Raw genomic sequence first — 21,374 nt, 5'->3', positions numbered from 1 at the left:
CAATAGCATGTACAGAAATATTCACAAGCCATTATGATGAATTTGGGTCAAGGGCAGCACAGTCCTTAATAGGTTTGTGCACAAACGCCCCAGGGGTGAGCTCCATCATTTGTCCTGGTTTCTGTACAGTGGCCCACGTGATTCTGCTCCTTCACAACACAGACTGGGATGAAAAAGAACTCCACTTAAAGCAACAAAGAAGCCCAACAGTGGCCATGTCCTTCAAAATGACTTCTATCATAAAAGTTCAAGCTAAACATTCTCTGATGGCCTCCCCGACATGCATTTTCCAGACTGAATTAATCTCAGCATGATATTAACATTGAATTTTCCAATATAACATATGGAGATTTAATAAAATTACCCAAGTTACTAGACTTTGCAATAATTTCTTCCCCCACACAATCCCTCTTAAGAGAGACTGTAATGTACTTTGCTCTTTTTTTTTTTACTTTGTCTTTATCCACTTGTGATGAATAGAGATGCCCAGTCCAAAGGTGTGTAAATAAAATGCATGTGTATAATAATAAAAATAAAGGAAAACAATAAAAATGTATAATTTCTTCAATTCACCTTGAGTGGTTCTGAGACTCAAGTCCTCTGTGGCAATTCTCTGGTCATTGTGGGCACACTGCACTTCTTTTAGGTCACATCAGCTCTACAGTGCTCCAGATAGCCAAGGTGTTGACACAGAATGCTCAATCTGACACATGCAACACAGAAGTCACTATGGAGATGCCCATCTTGTCCTACCAGGGCATCCATGGCACAGCTTAATATTCTGGATCTTTCCCACCTATGGAGACATCACACTGCACCTTTCTTCCCTGTGTTTTCCCCCATTTCATTTCAAAGAGCAGCCTTGAAGACAAGGCCTTCCTATTAGCACAGTCTGAGTTTCTGCTTTCACTACCTTCCCAACTCCATGTCTGCCACCACCATTTTAAGATAATTCTTTTTTTGTAAAGTATGATATAGAAGGCAATTATCTATTCTTACATGTTTCTCCTCACATGCAAACTTCCTCTGTTCTCTGCTGAAGCAATGACTCCCAAAGTTGACTGTACACATGGATATTTCAACAAAAGTACAAAGGTTCACTCACAACCCTAACCACAAAGAAATAAAAACCACATAAGAGAGATTTAATTCTCTTTTTGAAAATGTTTCAGGTATATCTACCTGAGGTAAAGACTGGCCATCTCTGTCCTAGTGGGGCATGATTTTGTAATGCTACTTTGGTAGAGTCGAATTCCTGCTTTGGGGAGTAGTGGTGGACAACAGACTTCCCTTATCTATTTAAATGGAGGAAAAAAAGAGAGGCAAATATCAAACCAACAAATCAAAACAAAAGGCAAATATGTGTTTAAAATAAGCAGACCTTCTAGGTGCATATTTAGATACCCAAAGATGTCTTGTTGTGACTTTTTAATTACTTTTTAAAATGTATGTTACATACCAACCACAGTTTCCCTTTCCTCCTCTCCTCCTGTTCTCTCCCCCAACCTACTTCCTACTCCCCCATCTGATCCTCAAAAAGGGTGAAGCCTCCAATGGGAGTCAACGAAGCATGCCATATCAAATTGTGACCTTTCTTATTCAATATATTGATAAATGATTCCTTGCATCTCTAATAAACACTCTATACTCTATAGTTGGCATGGAAATTTCAGTTTTAAAGATTAAATCTTTGAAACTTTCATACATGTTTGCAATATATTTTTGTTATATCCACTGTCCCTACTATGCCTCCCAAATTCCTTCCCATTCACTTACTGTCTTCTTATTTTTTATAACCTATTGAGTCTAATTAGTGGTAGGATTTTTTAAAAACTAAAGTGTGTCTATAAGCTTCTGACTCATTCCATTACTACAATGTTATCACCTCTTTTTAAACCAAAAAAACAAGTAATTACTCCAATAACCTGTTCCACAATGCTAACAGACAGCTCAAAATACAAACTACAAGCATTAGGAAGCAACCACATGGCATACACTTGGAAGGTATGGATAATTTACAATGTCATCCTATCAGGTTGAGGAATGTTCTCTCCACTTTACACGGCATATAATTCTAAATGGGAGAATACCAACTGTCTTATATTTGGAAATCATGTATATATCATCAACCTTGTGCTGAAAACATTCTAGAAAACAACCCTAAAATTCCTACCAGCTAACTGTTCCTCACAAGGCATTTAAGGACTTGCCTAACCTTGCTTCATTATAAGGTGCTTAATTCTAACCATTAAGTTAATAGACTTTTATATCTAAGCCTTTAACTAAGCTTCATATGAGTATTTTAAACACATGCATCCTTCAATGGTTCTTCCACACCAATATTAAGAAAATAAAAATCTCTTTAGTGAGGTAATAGAAATCATGTGAGGTGTTTGTTATCTCATTTTTCTCTTTATATCCTACCTTGATTGGAAGTTTTTGGCATAAAAATGAATGCTTCCCCATTACTGCCAAGCACCTGTCCTATTGTCACCTACCTTTGCTGTAAATCACAAGAATCTCTTTAAAGCTGCCTGCTTCTCTAATGATAACATCTTAGCAAACAGCCACAGCATGAGGAGTTTAGCTGGGGAGAAATGAAAGTCAGGAGGCAACAAATCAAGCCCTTGCCATTTCAAAAATTAAAGGAATATTCAGAAAAGAAAGTCTCTCCCAGACACACAAAGCTAAGAACTGGCTCCTTACCCTCTCCAGACTCACAAAAGAGCCACTAAGAAACCTCAGATGGGAGAGGAAATGCTCCAGACAGACACAATTTTCAAGGCAAACATCACCCCACCCCAGTATCAAAAGTCAAATGTATTAGAGTTCATTCTTCAAATGCACAAGGGAAAATTGCTTAGGAGACTTGTATATATATGTACATGTTGTGAGACAGCCCTGAATCTCCAGGATTAATGACTGAGTTACACTTTCAAGTTCCAGACATCTTTTCTCCATGTGAATCTCTGAGAGTGTGATGGCCCCATAGGTAGGTAGGTTAGCCCAGGCTGGCCTCAAATTCACTAGGCAGTTAGTCAAAGATGACCTTGAACTTTGATCCTCCTGCCTCCACCTCCAGAGTGCTGAGATTACTACATCTGGTTTTATACAGTACTTGGTTGGGTTAGAGTCAAAGATTATATGCATGTCCAGGGAACACTCTACTAACAGAGACTGGGGTCCATTTTTCTTTCCCATCTTAACAACAACAAAGCAAAAGGATTCTGTTTGTGTATCTGTTTCCTGTTTGATCTCTCTTCTCCAGGACCAATATGGCATCTCATGTTTCAGGTACAGGCTTCTGAGAGGACTGTTGGCAGAAGATATTTTGACAGGTGGTATAGAGCCCTTCCTGTTATATTTGTTAGGGAGTAAAGATCATAAAGCATTTAACACTCAGTAATCATTACTCCCTCCTAGCCACTGATAATAGGTTGGTTTGACAAATGGAATATTTCTGGTGGTGAATAAATAAGAACTTTCTCAATGTGAAGTTGGTTCCTCATTAGCCATGAACTCTGTGGGTATGGATCATTTCCCCCTAATCTAGGTGACTGTATTTCCAAACTCATGGAAGACATTGGTTGCATATTGATTATGTCATGTAATGAATGTATGAATCAACCAGTCAGTTTTTGTCTAAAGTGTGTGTGTGTGTGTGTGTGTGTGTGTGTGTGTGTGTGTGTGTGTATATATATATTATATATATATATATATATATATTAGATTCAGTAATTATTGGTTGCATGAAATTTTTCAGTATGTCTACTGATGTCCTCATTTGATCTTAAGCAAATGTCTAATAAGCAATGAGTACTGCATGGAATACACAGAAAAGAAAGATAAGCAGATATGCCTTTAACAGACTAGAAACCAACAGTGAAGGGCAAAAGTAGATAATTGACCCAGGATGGAGACTACAGTGATCTTAGGAAACAATGACTGTCAATAACAAAAATGTGATGCAAACTGTTAGGATAACACCAGATGCTTTTAAACCTGGAAACTTCTCCAGTAAATTGTCACCTGGAAATGAGACATCTGAGCCTGTGTGTGTGTGTGTGTGTGTGTGTGTGTGTGTGTGTGTGTGTGTGTGTTACATAGAGGCAGAAATCTACCACATATCCTGTTAGTTTCATCAGACAGTCACTATTTAAGGGAAGAAGTCTGCCTCATCAATAAGTGAATGTCAAATACTAGGTAGAGACAGGTTTCATCTTGAGGAATACAGACTATATTTAGCCTATTGCAAGGGAGATGCCCAAGTTCTAGTGACTTTGTTACTATGAAAGTGTTTGTCAGAGGCCCCTAGAGAAGAAAATGAGAAGTAAAAGGCTGTCTCTTGGCTCCCCCTTCCCATCTACTTTTCCCACTATAAAATTCTAAGCTAATACAGTCGCCATACGTGAACACGTTTCAGTTCAACCAACTAGCTCCTTCTATCTTGCAAAAATGAAAATAATCAGTACTCTTTCTTGAAAATCAAGGGCCCTTTTCTTTTGACTATTTGCTAGTACCTCCTTCATAATACATAATGCAATGAACTTACTATTGAAAAATTGCTGTTTTATTTTGTGGTTCTGAGTCTTGAACACAGGGCCTCACATGCTAGACAAGCTCTCCACTGTGGACCTGCATCCTAAATCCCATTTACTTTTTAAAGACCATCTTCTCGATTGTTTTGTCAGCTGCTGTAGCAAAATGATTTACAGAGAGATTCTAGTGTCAAGAGAAACTATACTGATACTCAAGCATCAGTCAGTTTACAGTGTTCATTAACAGGGACACTAAATATGTCTGATTCTCTACCAGAAGACGCCACAAGGCTGAAATTCCTCTTCCCTTTGTGGCTGGAAGTTTCAGTTCCAGCTCATCAGTGAGCCAAGATCAGTATCACCTCCTCGAGGGCATTTCATGGCTTCAGGGGACCCCCATGTTCTCTTTCCTCCAGTTTTCATTACAGTGACTTTTCCATTAGTTTGAACCTCAAAGCAGTGCTAAGCAAAGCTTTCCTGTTGATCAGCAATGGATAAATAGCAGTGTGAGGTGATGGTGACACTGTGAAATTTCTGTGTTTAAGCTGTTATCTGCTATAGTACAATATCCTTTCCTGGATAACCTAAGTATTGCATTAACTATTTTCACATTTTTATACTTACTAATCTTTACAACTTGTAAGATGTGAGCAAGATTCTATATCCAAGGATTTCTGAAGTAGAAAGGTCATACATGGTCCATTACTTTAATGCATTCACTTACTCAACAAGTATTCACTGAGTAACCACTGTCCATGTTGGGCAATGTCATAGGTGGTCAAGACAGAGTGGAAAGCAAATGGAAAAGGTCATTAATATAAAAATCATACTCTGTATGATGATCTTATGCTCAGGGAATGGAATTTAGCTGTTATGAGGAGAGAGATATAGTGACTGACATTGCTCAGAGGAAGCCTCATTTTTTTAAGCTCAGATTTCAACAAGATAGACATGTACCCAAGATGACGAGATTTCCAAGAACATCCAAGAAGGGGTGACAGCATACAAGCTCATTGGGAAGAGAAGCCAAAACGAAGGTAAGCATACTATAATGGTGGGAAGAAAATGTTGCACAAAGATTTAGAGGCAGAAAGGACAAAACCACCATTTTGTATTGAAATATAAAGATCAAATTGGATTTTCTGTGTACTGAGATATACTGTTTTGAGTTTTGAGTGCATTTGTATAGTTTCAGTTCATAAAAATATGCTTTAGGTTCCTGGAGAGATGACTCAATGTCAAAGAGTACTTGCTGCTGTGCCAGAGGACCAGCGTTTGTTTCCTAGTACTCATAACAGTCAGCTTACAAACATCTGTAACTGCAGTCCAAGGTGTGGTGATGGGAGTTCCAATGCTCCTTCTAGCCACTGAAGGTACTCACACACATGCGAGTGCGCGCGCGCGCGCACACACACACACACACACACACACACACACACACACACACACACAAATACAAATAAATATTTTAAATTGTGCTTTGGCTGCTATATGAAGAATGGATTATAGTAGAATAGGAGAGTAGTAGCATAAGGCAATTCCACTTACATGGTATAGGAAGTGCACAGACTTAGGACAGTGTGAGTGTTAAGACTGAGTCAACAAGACTAGAGATGAAACTGTAAGTATAGACTCAATCAACCACCACTCCCAGGGATAAAACGGGGTCAGGCATAACCCTCAAATGTTTACCTTTAAAAACTGGACAGATGATACAGTAATTGTCAGCTTTTAAAAAATTGAAGAAATGGAAGGAAAAGAAGAGCTCTGTTATATACATATTAAGAGGATATGACTTCTTACATACTCTAGCTACAGATGGGATTTATGGTTCAGAAACTCAGGATAAAATAGGAGCTTGGAGCAGAAACTTAAGGATGCTACATTCAAGATCATAAAGCTGATGAAGGTGTATATATGTACCACGCACCTGGACACCTACACACACCAAACACACATACACACACACACAGAGGCACATGCATATACACACAAAAAATTACAATAGAACTCCAAACTAGGTACATGACAAGTAACTCCTCTCATATAGAGGCATGGCCCCTGACCATGGAACTGCAGGCTAGTGTTTAGGAGAGAGAGAAGAGATGACAAACTGACAATAAGTAAACATTCACCAAATAATACTGACCGGCTCCCAAATGCCCAATCTCTGACCACTAAATGTACTTACCACCCTTCTCAAGCTAATGATTTTCTTTCTTGACATTTTCTTATATGCAAAAAATACCAGTTTTATTATGATGGCAAGAGAAGAGTGTGTGAGACTTTCTATTTTTAGAACTGCTATCTCTTAGTCCCTCAGTATTACCATAGGCAACTGGGACTTCAATTCAATGCACATGCCCATTTATGTATGTTCACACACACAGGCACAAATACTGGCTGTGGAAATCAATTATGCAGATAATATTGCTTTCATTATTATTCTTTCTCAAAATATGATATTAAAGTAAGGCAGGAGGAAAATGCTGTAGGTAAATTGCAGGACTCTATGCGTGAGAAGATAACGTGAGGATACAGGGATGGTACAGAGCTAGAGTGACAGTCTTAATGCTCACCCGTGCAAGAGAAGTCATCCACACGGATGTATCCTGGGATGCAGTCACAGCGATATAATCCTGGCAGGTTGACACACACCGTGTTGGCATGACAGTAGTGCATCTTAGCTGCACACTCATCGATATCTAAAAAAAAAAGACACAAAATTATGGTGAGTGGAGTAATCAAGTCAGAGTATAATTACCCTGTAATGAAATTGTGAAAGGTGAAAGCCCACTGATGTCAGGAGTAAAAGCAAGGTGCATTAAATTCAAACACTTGGGTGCAAAAGCAGCTGATGCACTGGACCCCATTCTGCATTGAAAGTGTCCTAGAAAAATGCATGGTGAGGTGCCACAGCCGAGAATCCAAGAAGGGTGAAGACAAAAATCAATTGTTAATTTCTCACCATGTAAGAAACTCTATTTAAATGCACAAAAATCCAGGTGCTCTGTATCCACCCAACTGAGGCCCATTAATATGTATTAGGTATCCACAGGACATGGTGTGGCTCTCATTGGAAAGATGAAGGAATCTAGTCCTTCTCTGCTTATATATCTTACTGAGATATGCTTTAATCAATCTGCTACCAAATGATGCTGCAGTTACTTACTCCACACTGTACCCTAGACTTAAAACAGCAACTGCTTTTAGATTCGAAATTGGCATTTCCATGCTCTCACCTGGGGTTGTGCACCAAGGGATAGGATAATGGGCTGACTCAAGAGAAGACTATGTTGTCTTTGGGATGGAGATCAGAGCATCACCTGCTGACTATATGTAGTTCCCAATGAAGATTAAAATACCTTACAACCATAAACATATAATCCAGTCTTTTCTGGAGATGTGTTTTCAAAAATGGATTTATGCTCATTTTGTTCAAACTACTGTTACATAATTGTTGATAGGGTTGTTAAAACAACACAGCAATCCAAGACAGAAAGCATGAGGTCTAGTTTGGATCTGATAGTTGCTAATGGAGACTTGCATTTGGTACTCTGAACCTTTATGCCCTCATCAGCTTCTCTATGCATCAGTTCCTGATGAACCAGATGCTTTGTATCATCCAAGGTATGAACTAGTTTGATTCAAATGTAAATCCATGATTAAAATGTCTACATCATCTCTATCTTAAAGTGCAGAAAATGGAAGTTCAGAGAAGTTAAATTGTCTGAGTCACCACTTAACATGCCACACATGGGATTTGAACGCATACATCTCTTATTAGCTATGATGTCAGCTTAAAGGACCTTGGAGTTGAAAATAGTCAAATTCAATTTTTTCAACAAGATAATTATCGACATCCTAATATCTTAATTTGTAGAAAACAGGAAAAAATGACTATGGTGAGTCACTTAAAAAAACTCATTTATCTGTTTATTTTTGAAAAAGAAACGTAGTTTGATTTATTTCCCAATAAAACCTAGTGAAATAACATTAGACTCTTTTCAGTCCTAAAGAGCTGTCAACCTATAAATAAGAATTATTGTTGGGTAATTGAGGTCTTAGGAGGAGAACCACAGTTAACAGGAATCTCATAATCTTGGCATGAGATCAAAGCACCAAAAATTAATGAGAGAATTCAAGCAGTCAAAAACTTCCTGTGTGCCAGTCTGTGTCTCTGGGGAATGTTCTGGGGAACCCCACTTACAGCAGAAATCTTGATAGAGGAAAAGAATTGTGGCACCAGCACCACATATCTTTCATGCATGCATGGGCAAATAGCAGAGAGAGCCTGACATGCTGTTTTGAAAGTGTCCTAGTTTGTGTTACCTTTGCTGTGATGAAACACCATAACCAAAGCAACTTGGGGAGGAATGAGTTTATTTGGCTTACACTTCCACATCACTGTTCATCAAAGGACATCATGGTAGAAACTCAAACAGGGCAGGAACCTGGGAGCAGGAACTGATGCAGAGGCCAGGAAGGGGTACTGCTTACTGGCTTACTGCTCATGACTTGCTCATCCTGATTTCTTATAGAATCCAGGACCACAAGCCCAGGGATGGTACCACCCACAAGGGGGCTGGACCCTCCCCTACCAAATACTAATTAAGAAAATGCCCCACAGGCCAGATCTTCTGGAGGAATTTCACAATTGAGCTCTATAGTGGGAAATTACCAATACGGAGTCAGGTAGAAATATAAGGTTATTTAATAGGGAAATGCCTTACTTACAGAGCGACCTAGCCAGCCGGCGTGGCAGCAGTCTGTCCAGCAAGTACTAAAAGTGAAACTGAAAGTGTGAACGCAGTATTGCTCTACATCACCCTGACCACGCAAGCGTGGTCAGGCACACCTGTAGCCAGCCCCTAAGTAGGCGTGGCTACAGCTTCCCCTACAGAGCTCCCCTCTTTTCAGATGGCTATAGATCGTGTCAAATTGAAATAAAGCTAGCCAGCTCAGAAGGCAGCTTAGTTATTGTTCATTGCAAGTCTATTTAGTCTGAACATAGAAGGGTGGCAGAAAAACTATGGAAGTGAAAGGCTATAAACATAAGAGAAGCCAAGTATTAAGGAGGGTTTTGGAGGTAGCATTGTTCATAAATGTTTCCCTATGTCTGGACATGGCAGGATCACACTTCTCCATCCTCATCTCGTTTAAGCACGGCTACATGACTGCACATGAATTCTAAGACTAAGGGTATCCTTGTGGATAGAAAGGCATAGTAAGCCAGCATCTGCCTCTACATCTGTTTGTTGCTACCTTAGAAACCATGGAAACATATACATGGACATTCTCCCAGCCTGGGCCCCTGAGTTAAAAGCAGGTCATCACTAGGCATAGTTAACGTGTTACATGATACGTAGATATGCCCTCACTGAGACACATACTTGAGCCCTCTCTGACTAGGACAAAGGGTTACCTCAAAGAAGAAGGTTGTGAAAGTGGATCATAAAAGATGAATATGAACTTGTGAGGTATGAAATGGGGTGAGTACCCAGAGAGGAAACTCTAGAAGAAGCCTTCTAAGTCTCTATGGAGTTAGAAAGGGAGAGACTCATTGAACCATGACTTTTAAGAACCCTAATTAGCCAGTTGTGCTGGTGCATATTGGTAGGTATATGCTGAAGATGTGAAGTGGGAGAGTCGTGAGTTTGAAGCCAGCCTGAGCTACATCTTTGGAAGTTTCAAATAAAGATTTTAAAGGTTAAGAAAGCTTCCTTCTCTCATAGAGGACCAGAGTTTGGTGTCCAGCACAGAAATGTGGTGGTGCATAAGCACTATAACTCCAGCTTCAAAGGATCCTATATCATCTTCTGACCTCCACAGGCAGCTTCACTCATCTGTACAAATGCTCCCCCCAATTTTATTAAAAAGAGATTTAAATAGTTAAAAAGAAAATATTAATTAGTTTTTACTAAGTTCCATGGTAGAATAATGAGCAAATTGCCACCTTGGATCTGACAGCCTAAGAAGCCTTTAATAATTTTTACCAAAGATATGGAAGTTTGTAGCTAAGTATTTTCAGTACTCTGAGAGGGTCATAGAAGGAGGCTCTATACGTAGAAAGATAGTCCATGGGAAGGGAGAAGTGGCACTGGGTGTTCAAGGAGTTGGTTACAAGAAGCTTTGCCTATTGGAAATTGGACTGGAAAGAAATAAAAGCTCAGGCCAGCTCCTGCCAGACCTCTCAGCCCACATGAAGGAGCTTGGACTTTAATCTGGGCAGTGACACAATCCAATTTCTGTTTTTAAAATATCACTCCAGCTATAGGAAAGAGAATTGATTGGAGCAGGCCAAGCTGAGGACTAAATCACGTTGGTATTTTGCTCACAGCCACAGCCACAGCCACATTGAAGTCCATCTCACTCTGCTGGGATACCCAACCATCCTTCAAGATGAGAAACTAGTCGGGACCTGCCTTGGAGGTGATTCAATCTTCACCCATGGCCACAGCTGACAACTAGGCCGATGACTGCAGTGAGTGCTTGCCCATCAAGGATGCCTGTCACTCCTTCCAAGGGAGACTCCTGGCTCATTTCCCTCAGGCCACCATGAGACTGTTGTGAGGCTGTCACTGTTGTGGAATATTATTTTAGCTGAGCAAAGATATGTTACATTTGCTTCTGCTGCCTGGTAACTATGTAAAGATGTGTTTCATTTGTGTTAATTAAATAAAATTAACCTGGGCTCAGAGAGGTGAGGTTAGCAACTGGTTCACAGGAAGTAGCAGGGAGAAGCTTAGTGTGTTTTTGTTTGTTTGGTTGGTTGGTTTTGGTTTTTTTGGTCTTTTTGTTTTGTTTTGTTTTTGTTTTTGGTTTTGGTTTTGGTTTGGGCCATTTGGAAGGGAGTGGCTTCCAGGGATGCCAGTAAAGAGAAAAATCAGTTGCTACTCTCTGAGTTCCAAGGTTTTTACCCTAGCCTTTGAATTTCTAAGCAACAGAGATTTAATTACAACCTTTAGTGGCAGCTACATAGCCATTGTCTGGGGGAACAGAAATCCCCCCAGTATGGCTGGGCTGTTAGTGGGGTTAAAGCACAGCCACTGTAAGGAAGGTAAAACAGCATGACACCTCATCTGGGTTTGAAGAAGTTATTTGTCTATGGCATGCTTACTTTGATTCAAGTAGATAGACCATGCCAACTCCTTACTTCACAGGTGTCTCAAGCCCTTAACAGGTTTTGACCTGGGAGGAATGACAGACTCAGAGAGTTGGTTTTGAGTATGTAAGTTTTACTTCACACTTATGTCAAAGTTACACACACAAGCATAAGTAAACAATCCTAAGAACCACAGACAATAGGGTCACAGCAGGGGGCACCTCTCCTGCAGAGGCCACAGGTTCAGGCTCTCTGTTCTGTTCCTCTGAATTCAGGCTGTCGAGTCTCCTGAGGACCCTGTGTTGTGGTACTCAGCTTGACGGACTGGTTGTTTCAGGTTAGCCCAGGAGAGCTCCAGGACACAGAGTCGTGGTACACTCTAAAGTTCCCAGTTCTGAGCTGGTCCCTTAAATAGCTTGCTAAATCTTGCTAATCACACTTTGCCACACAACACACAGTCTCACTCTTATCTATAATGGCCAGGTAGTGGCCCTATACTCCATTTCTTTTCATCTTTCTCCAACCAGGCCTTTGCCTGCCTGGTTGTAACTTTTGTCATATTCTCCCTCCAACCAGGCCTTTGCCTGCCTGGTTACAAGCTTCTTACAACAGGCATCTAAGGCTTTGAGTAAAAGTGTTTTCAAAACAACAGAGTAGGTGGTTATGAAACCTAGAGAGGAATTCTCGGAGATTGAATCAAACCCTTGCTCTCTGTAAGACATTCAAGACTTGTGGCCTGGCTTCTCAGCTGCTCTACTGAAGTGTCTTACCATAGGTTGAAGGTGTGGGTGTAATGAATTCCTTATACCCAAGATAAATGATAAAATGGTGTTTTAGTGGGGAACAACTTACACAGATAATTAATAAAGAACTGCTGCAGCGTTTCCCTGCCCTTCAGATCAGATCCTCTACCCAAGAGAAAGAGCACAAGAGAGTGAATCCTGCCTCAAGCTTCCCTCTTTCTGGTTCCCTCAGCACCTGAAGCTACAACCAAAGGGGTGTGGCCACTAACACAAATACTCTGGAAAGCAACATGCTGCTACAGTAGGATTTGTTTTTAGCTCATGCCTGGAATACTGGTTCCTGCATGTCTAAAACTTCCATGATATCAGCCTAGAGAGACATAGCATAACAGTAAACCTGAAAAAATAGAAAGTCAAACTTATCTTTGTTGTTTAGCTTTCCAGTCAACCATCCCATGTAAGAGGCACATGGAGGTGGAGGGGAGGGAGAAGAAAATGAAATGGGGTCACACCCCAGCTGAGTCCCTAGAAGAGAAGGAGGAGGTGGTGAGTTCTGCAATGTCAAGTTGGGGGTGGAATGGAACAGTGGCAGCTTTGCCAAGATAAAGGTTGCTGCTCTCCCTCCTTGGGGGAAAGGCAGAACAGAGTGCAGTTTCAATAGGCCTCAAGAGTGCTTCAGAAAGAAAATCTGATTAAAAAGAGAATCAAAACAGAATTAACATCTTCAAAGAGCTGGGATACCCAGAGAAAAACAACCTCCAGAAATAGCTGAGGATTTTTAGCCGCCCACCCCTCCCCTCTGAGATTTTTAAAGTGAGCCTAGGACAAACACTGCATTTTGTTCACAGAGGAAAAGGATAGAAAAGATAACAATTAGAAAACAGAAGCTCGCAAAAACCATAAGGTACTGGTCCAAAGAATGAGCCATTCACTATTCAAGGAGAGAACATGTGGATCCTAACTGGGCAGAGGAATGATTCTTTCAGGGCTGGGAATTTCTGTCTGAGGTCACCAAGGCAGAAAGTGTTTTGCCTGGAAATAAAACAAATTCTGGCACAGTTGTCTCGCTCAAAGTAATGTTCACTCCAGAGCCAGGAAGGAATGAAAGACTGAGACTGTGGGAATCTCAAGTGAGTCTTAACCACACCCAAATCCAGGCTCCAGCTAAAGGGTTGAATTTGCCCTAATAAGATGCTGAGTGGAACCGTAATTAACTTGGCATCTGCTGATTTGAGGGGGTAGTGAGCACAGCACACATCTGCTGAAACAAGGGCCAGCCCCACAGCTGACAAACAACAATGTCTCTTGTTTGTATGTAGAAGGCACTATGCTCAGCACCCCACATGCAGCATCTCAACACCCTACTTACTTACTTGGAGGCACTAGTAAGTAGGTACCACATGTCATGGTAAGTAAACTGTGACCCAGAGATTATTATAGCTCTTAATCAAAGCACAAAATCAGTGAACATTAAAACCTGGATTTAGTAATTCAATTTGAAAGGGCATTTTCACCGGTGATTCTAACATTCACATGAATTTCAATCCACTTACTTGATGCGTGGCTGCTGTCCCTGTGATATGTACAGGAGCAGACAGCTTTCCATATCTGTGCCCATTGCCCACACCACCCATGACATCTGTTCTGGTATTACTTTCTCCACTAAAACCACCCCAGGCACCACAGTTTCCTTGGCTCTTTTAAACCAAACCCTAACATTTTCACACTTTAGGCTTGGGGTCCCAAAGCTCCCAAACAAGCAGATGCAGCCTCTGCCACCTTGAACCTGTTTCTTCATATAGCTTCTACTTCAGTTACTTACGACCATCAAAGCCTTCAGTGAATCAGAAATCAGCAGAATGCCCAGGTATTTATCCGATTATCCACTGCTGTTAAAGAAACATCTGAAACCTTGCCGCAGTGTATATTGGCTCCAGTAGACCAGAGCCCGAATTGTGATTCATTCATATAAATTGCTTGTCGTCTTTGAAATATTAGAGTTCATCTTCTCGTGGTCTTTTGAGGTAATGAAAACACATGATTTATGTCCCTAGGACGGTGAAGCGGTTTGTTTTCATTGTTTAAATGTATACTTATAGACTTTCAAATGAAACTTGATGTGACATAATGGCTCTTCACACACCACCGGCCTCCATCTACAGGACTTTGGAGTAAACCCCAACCGACCCAAATTGGGATCACTGTCATTAAGTTAGAGCACAAATGAAAATTAGCTTGTGGTGCAGGGTCTAGGCAGCACACAGAAGTGGATACAAGGATTCTTCTTAATAAAATGTGGTCTATGCAGACTCATTGTGTAAGGCTTTCCTAGGCAAGTAAAAACAACCAAGAGAGAGCTAGACACAGAGATGGGGGACTGGGGAGAACAAAGGAAGGATGACAGTGCCACTGGAGTTTTGAATCACGTTCTGATCAAGGACTGTGGGCATCTTCCCTCATTCCCTATGAGTCTTCCATGAACTGGCTTCAGTAGCACACATAGAGTCCCTGGAATTTTAGCCAAGGTCAGCATGACATCAAGAAGCATATATACCATATCCTGCTCTGAGCAATGAATCAGGGACATTGGCTTGTTGGTCAAATGTTGCATTCTGTTCTTGCTTTGTTAAAATGTCTTCAGTGCTGGGATTGAACCAGAATGTTCCATCTGTCACATGGGATGTTTAGATGGAGGAGGGAATATATGGCCAAGGGAGGTCAAGATCATGATGGAGAAATCTACAGAGACAGCTGAGCCAAGCTCATGGAAACTCATGAATCCTAGACTGACAGCTGTGAAGACTCCAGGGTACTGATCTAGGCCCTCCATATGTGGGAGACAATTGTGAAGCTTGGGCTATCTGAGGGGCCCCTGACAGTAAGACCAGGATCTATCCCTATTGCATAAGCTAGCTTGTTGTAACCCATTCCCTATGATGGGATTCCATGTTCAGCCTTAATGCATGGGAGAGGGGCTTGGTCCTGCCCCAACTTAATGTGCCAGACTTTGTTGACTCCTCACAGAAGCCATACCTGTGAGGAGGAGTGGAGTGGGGGTGATGAGCTGACAGGGAGGTGAGGGGGCCAGGAGGAGAAGTGGGAGGGAAAACTGTGGTTGGAAGGAAAAATAAAAATTTTAAAAATAAATTATAATAAATAGATAAATAAATGAATTTCATCTTCTGTATGTATGGCATGCATTAGAGAACTGAGCCACCCTGGCACTACTTTTGGCTTTCTATCCATTTATCTTAAGGTCCTACCTCTGGAGGAGCTCCTGGGCCACTTTCTCTCCTCACAGGAGGAGCATGTGCACATCCTAAATGTCCTTCTGAGACAACAGTCCTGAAGGTCACCATCTGGGTGGCCAGAGTCCTCACTGTGGCCCCCTGTCAGCATCTCCCAGTGAAGACAAGATAGCCTGTCTTCACACAATAACAGCCCAGACAGGCTCTCTGTTAAGATAACCTGCAGGGCAATTTTACCAGACTGACCTCCCAACTGTGCAGCAAGTGAGACAATGAAAACACGGCTGTGGTAGCCAGCCGGCTGGCATTCTAGAACCAGCACTGCTTTCCTTTCCATATGTGCCATATTTACATTTCTTAAGTTTAAGTTTATGCAGTCTCTAAATTGGAACAATAAAGATTCAGCAGTGGGTTAGAGGACTGCAAATGCTCTGAAAGCTGCTGGTGAGTTGACGGCTGCCTGTCAGCGTCATTCATCCAAATTAATAGAACTCCCAACCAGAATGAGGCCTGATATGAACTGAGACTTTGGATGATTATGATACATCAACAGTACGCTCACCGACTGCAGCTAATGTACCAGCTGCTGGAGATGCCAATACGTGTGAGATGTGGGTGCCATGCCTGTGCCTTCAGTTTTACTGTAAGCCTAACACTAATTTAAAAAACATATTTTAGGCTCAGTTTTTAAAGTCATGGGGGGAAGACAAAATGTGGACTGTTTTATGCTTTCTCACGTGAGAAGACAGAGAGGGAAAGCAAGCAAGTTAGAGGGAATGAGGATGGAGGGTCCCACAGGCACAGAGATGATCACTCTCATCATTGCTATAAGCAGTATCAAAGGTCAAGGCCTTCTTATTCCAAAACTGGCACTGTATACCATGTTCCATTTGTCTATAATCATGGGGCTGGGGTGTAGCCGAGTTGGTAGAGTGCTTGCCTAGCATGCACAAAGGTGTGGTTTTGAGCCCCAGAACCGCATAGGCAGACGGTAGTGATCATGCCTATAATCCTAACATCATTTCAGGAGGTGGAGGAATACATATGTAACCCTGTCTCAAGGAAAAAAAAATCTATTTGTACATATTTGTAGTTTCTTCCTAAATCGGGGGGGGGGGGCACCATCAAATGCTTATAGAATCTAGGACTATAGACAAATAGCCACAAATAGCCACAGATGGCAGGTCGAAATGTGTGTGTGTGAGTGTGTGTGTGTGTGTGTGTGTGTGTGTGTGTGTGTGTGTGTGTAGAGGAAATGCATCCTTTTCACAAAGAAATGCCTTCTTTATGATAAACAGAAATGTTGGGAAAGCTCCAGTCCAAGTGACCTCCATGAGGAAGCACAAGATGAGACCGATTATGCGAGACACACCTTTACATAATTTATGTGAAGGAATTCATTCAATACTCACAACTCTACATGGTACAGGTTAGTGCCATTTTCACCTAATAGATTAGAGATTAAAGGCACAACAAATTGTCAAAGGTTGCATAGGTCAGAGCAGACCTGGATGTGAGGCTACGAACACAGGCTACACAACTCTGCACTGAATGGTGTGGTCTCTCTGAAAGATGGCCCAGGGCTAGCATTTTATATCTTCAGGCATTGGTTCTGCTTTTCCCTAGGACATTTCCAGCTGACTAAAATGTATCTGCCATTGCAATTCATCTCACAGATATCTGTGCCTCAAGAGTGGTGGGGCAATAGGGAGGAATGGGATAAAAGGGGGAAGGCGAAGAGAAAACTAATAATAAAATGATAGGAAGCGATAAGTCAAGGAAAGGAAAATAACTTTTATCAAAGACCACATAGCTCATTGTTTTAGAGGGGATTATGTTCCCCAAACTCACATGTTCAAGCTCTACCCTGAAGCATGATGATGTCTAGAGATTAAGGCAATTAGGGCTAGATGCAAGCAAAAGAATCATGTGTGCTGACCCTCTTAAGAACAGGCACTGGGAACTTCGTCTTCTTCCTCTTCTGTCTGTAGTTGAGCTGGCCACCTTCCTGTAAGCCAGAAAGAGAACCCTCACCAGAACCTCCCTGTGCTAGGACCCAGATCTCAGACTCCAAACCCCAGAAAAGCAAGAAAGCGTCCTAGGCTTTCAAGCTACCCAGTCCTCAGTCTTCTATTGTGGCTTTGTCAGCTGGTGCCCACTATAAACCTTCCCATTTCTCTGTTGCCTAAAGAAAGGAATTTTTGCACAAAGTTCTACCATATATGTCAAACAAACATGTTGCCAGATAAATCAAATGTCTTCAGGTTTAAACTCCAAGGGACAAGGACATCTTACACCATAGCATTTAAGATTGTTGGCTTGCTGGCATTTTTAAAGTATATTCCATATTTAGAAATATAAGATACGTGGAAATTCAGGAAAATATGTTTGTTTTTTATCCTGCTGGGCTCAATTTCAGAATCAAACCACTGTCATAAAGCAACATTTTCACTTTAGCTGTTGGGGAATCACAGCACATCAATTTCTACCTAAGGTTGGGAAAGCTCATCTTGTGACATTCTGCCCACCCTGGTACTTCTGACCTTTAAGAATGTCCATAACTGGTGTTAGTTATCTATGAGGAGAGAAACACTTAGGGTGAAGAGTGATTATTGGTCTTGGACTTAAGCTGCACCACAGCCTGTCTGAACCCATCAGTGTCAAAGCGCCACTTCAGATGATGGTAACAACCAACAAAACCAAGGTTTCCCCCAAAAAGGCAAGTTCATAAGCTGTAAATTGGATGAGCTGCCACAGAATAGTCCAGACATAGGAAAGTAAGAGCAATCTTTTGTCTTTGGTTCAGTTGGGAAAGGAAATTCAAGAGCTATTGGCAGTCTGCCAGACTCCACAAGCATTGAAGTTTTGGCATGTTGATGTGATGTGGCTTGGGTCTTCAGAAGCTATACTCATCCAGGAGGGAGGTAGGGCCAGGATGATGGGTTGTGTGAGTGCCATTCAAGGCCTCCTGGTCAAAGAATAGGTAGGCTCAATGTAGAAAAGGAGCTATGTTCTTTGACTACCACGTTGTGCCAAGCATAGGCCCAGTACTTTCATATATTGATTAATTTCATATTTATTACAGCATAAAAGTACTATGAACATCTTTTCTTTTATAGGTACCCAAGAGGTAAACAGGATAGAAGGTAACAACTGAGAACTGAAAACTATAGCACCTACCTTTCCCTAACCTCTATGTAGGACCACAGTTTCTCTGTTTGCCTGCTGAGGTTTTATTAAACATTTTGCTGTAGTCATGTAATCAAGTTATTCAGTCACTATTTTCATTGTACAACCGAAATAAAGTGCACAGACTTTAGCATTTTAGAAAATAAATAATATGGGCCGGGCATTGGTGGTGCATGCCGCTAATCCCAGCACTGGGGAGGCAGAGGCAGGTGGATAACTGTGAGTTCGAGGCCAGCCTAGACTCCAGAACGAGTGCCAGGATAGGCTCCAAAGCTACACAGAGAAACCCTGTCTCAAAAAACCAACAAATAAATAAATAAATAAATAATATAGGGCTGGGAAAAAATGGCTTAGTAGGTAGGAGCACTTGCTTCTCTTGCAGAGGACACAGGTTTTGTCCCCAGCACCCATATTGGTTTAAACTGTCTTAACTTGTGCTCTAGAGATAGTGTACCCTTCTGGTCTCCTCTCATTCTACATGAACATGGTATAAATACACACAAGGATGCATATAATATAAACAAAAGATAAATGGATAAAAAATAAAAAAATAAATAAATGATTTGGTTCCAGGAGTTTAGCTCTGACTCACAATGGTATCAAATTAGGAAGTGATCAAACACCTGGCTCCAAATTCCATTCTTCTGGATTTAAGATAAGAGACACAAACAGGGCTCGAGGAAGCCACTCCCCATTTTTCATCACTTCTGTGCTGAAAGACCATCAGGTGAGTCAAGATATAGACAATTTCCTCCTCCCGTGTTCTCCCATAGCAGGGGTGGGGGAGGCATGTCTTGCATGAAACAAGTATCCTAAACTGAAGTTAACATCAGCCCTAATTCCAAATTCTTATACATCTAACTGAATCCATCATACTAGGAAAATCAGGAAGTGTTCAAGCTGATCCTCAAACACCATCAGGTCCATTTATTGCTAAGAAAATGCAAAAATAAATAGACTAGAGAAGAAAAGAGAAGACCTTTGAATATAACCGACTTTCTTCTGAAAAACAAAAACAAAAGCAAAATCCAGGCCCTTTGCCTGCTGCCTGAGCCTGAGGTGAGTCTGAGCATGGCTCTGCCCTCAACCTCCCCCATAACCTCCTGCTGGGTTCTTCCTGAGCCTCCCCCTGGACAAGAGTGGACCTGCCCGGACCGGGAGGCCCACCCTGTGTCCAGAAACACCTCACACTTGTCCCTCTCTGCCCTCTGCCCTCTGCCCTCTACCTGCTGCCTGAGCCTGAGCCTGAGCCTGCTGCCTGAGCCAGAGCCCTCTGCCTGCCACCTGAGAGAGAGAGAGAGAGAGAGAGAGAGAGAGAGAGAGAGAGAGAGAGAGAGAGACCCACCTGCACCCATGGGAAGAAGACAGAATAAGAACACATTCAACAACAGAAAAACCAATATGACACCACCAGAATCTAGGGGCTCCCCAACAGCAAGAACTGAAAAGCCCAGCGAAGATGATGGAGAAGAGCTCACCTTAAAAATTATCTTATGAAGATGATAGAGACCATTAAAGAGGAAATTAAAAATCCAAGAAATAAACAAAACTCTTAAAGAATCTAAAGAAAGCCAAGAAAAAGCAACCAAACAAATGAAGGAAACAATTCAAACAGTTCATGGTTTGAAAACAGAATTAGAAACAATAAAGAAAACACAGAATGAGGGGATGCTGGAAATAGAAAAGCTGGGAAAATGATCAGGAACCTCTGATGTAAGCATAACCAGTAGAATACAAGAGATAGAAGAGAGAATCTCAGGTGTTGAAGACTCATTAGAGGTTCCACAGTCATCCACCAAAGAAAATCTGAAGTCCAACAAATCCCTAACACAAAATATCCAGGAAATATGGAACAATGTGAAAAGACCAAACCTAAGAATAATAGGTATAGAAGAAGGTAGAGAAATTCAGCTCAAAGGTACAGAAAACATATTCAACAAAATCAAAGAAAACTTTCCCAACTCAAAGAAAGACATGCCAATGAAAATACAAGAAGCTTACAGAACATCAAATAGACTGAACCAAAAAAGTCTCCTTGCCACATAATAATCAAAACATCAAACTTACAGAATAAAGAAAAAATATTAAGAGCAGCAAAAGAAAAAGGACAAGTAACATATAAAGACAGAACTATCTGAATTACAGCCAACTTCTCCATGGAAACTTTGAAAGCCAGAAGATCCTGGATAGATGTCCTACAAACGCTAAGGGAACATGGATGCCAGCCCAGACTACTGCATCCAGCAAAGCTTTCAATCACTATAGATGGAGAAAACAAGATATTCCATGACAAAACCAAATTTAAGCAATACATATCCACAAATCCAGCCCTATAGAAATTACTAGAAGGAAAATTCCAACTCAATGAAGATAACTATGCTCAAAAAACCCTAGGCAATAGATAATCCCACTTTACCGAATACACACACACACACACACACACACACACACACACAAAAAAAAAAAAAAAAAAAAAAAAAAAAACCTAGGGAAATCCACACACAATAACATCAACAAAAACAAATCCAAAACAAACAAGAATCAACAATCA

At 41.2% G+C, this 21,374-nt stretch overlaps 1 protein-coding gene across 3 annotated transcripts in view; it reads right to left on the bottom strand.

The window, feature by feature from the left end:
* LOC100765471 (protein kinase C-binding protein NELL1) overlaps window positions 1–21,374 on the bottom strand; it is an 864,465-nt gene that overhangs the window by 414,733 nt on the left and 428,358 nt on the right. For all 3 annotated transcript variants that reach the window (XM_027410508.2, XM_027410509.2, XM_035442493.1), the window contains one exon: window positions 7,118–7,243. In XM_027410508.2, coding sequence (XP_027266309.1) covers window positions 7,118–7,243 — 126 coding nt within the window. The remainder of the gene's footprint in view (window positions 1–7,117; window positions 7,244–21,374) is intronic.

This window comes from Cricetulus griseus, chromosome 3 (assembly GCF_003668045.3).
Source record: "Cricetulus griseus strain 17A/GY chromosome 3, alternate assembly CriGri-PICRH-1.0, whole genome shotgun sequence".
Lineage (NCBI taxonomy): Eukaryota > Metazoa > Chordata > Mammalia > Rodentia > Cricetidae > Cricetulus > Cricetulus griseus.
This window is presented reverse-complemented; position numbering and strand designations above follow the sequence as displayed.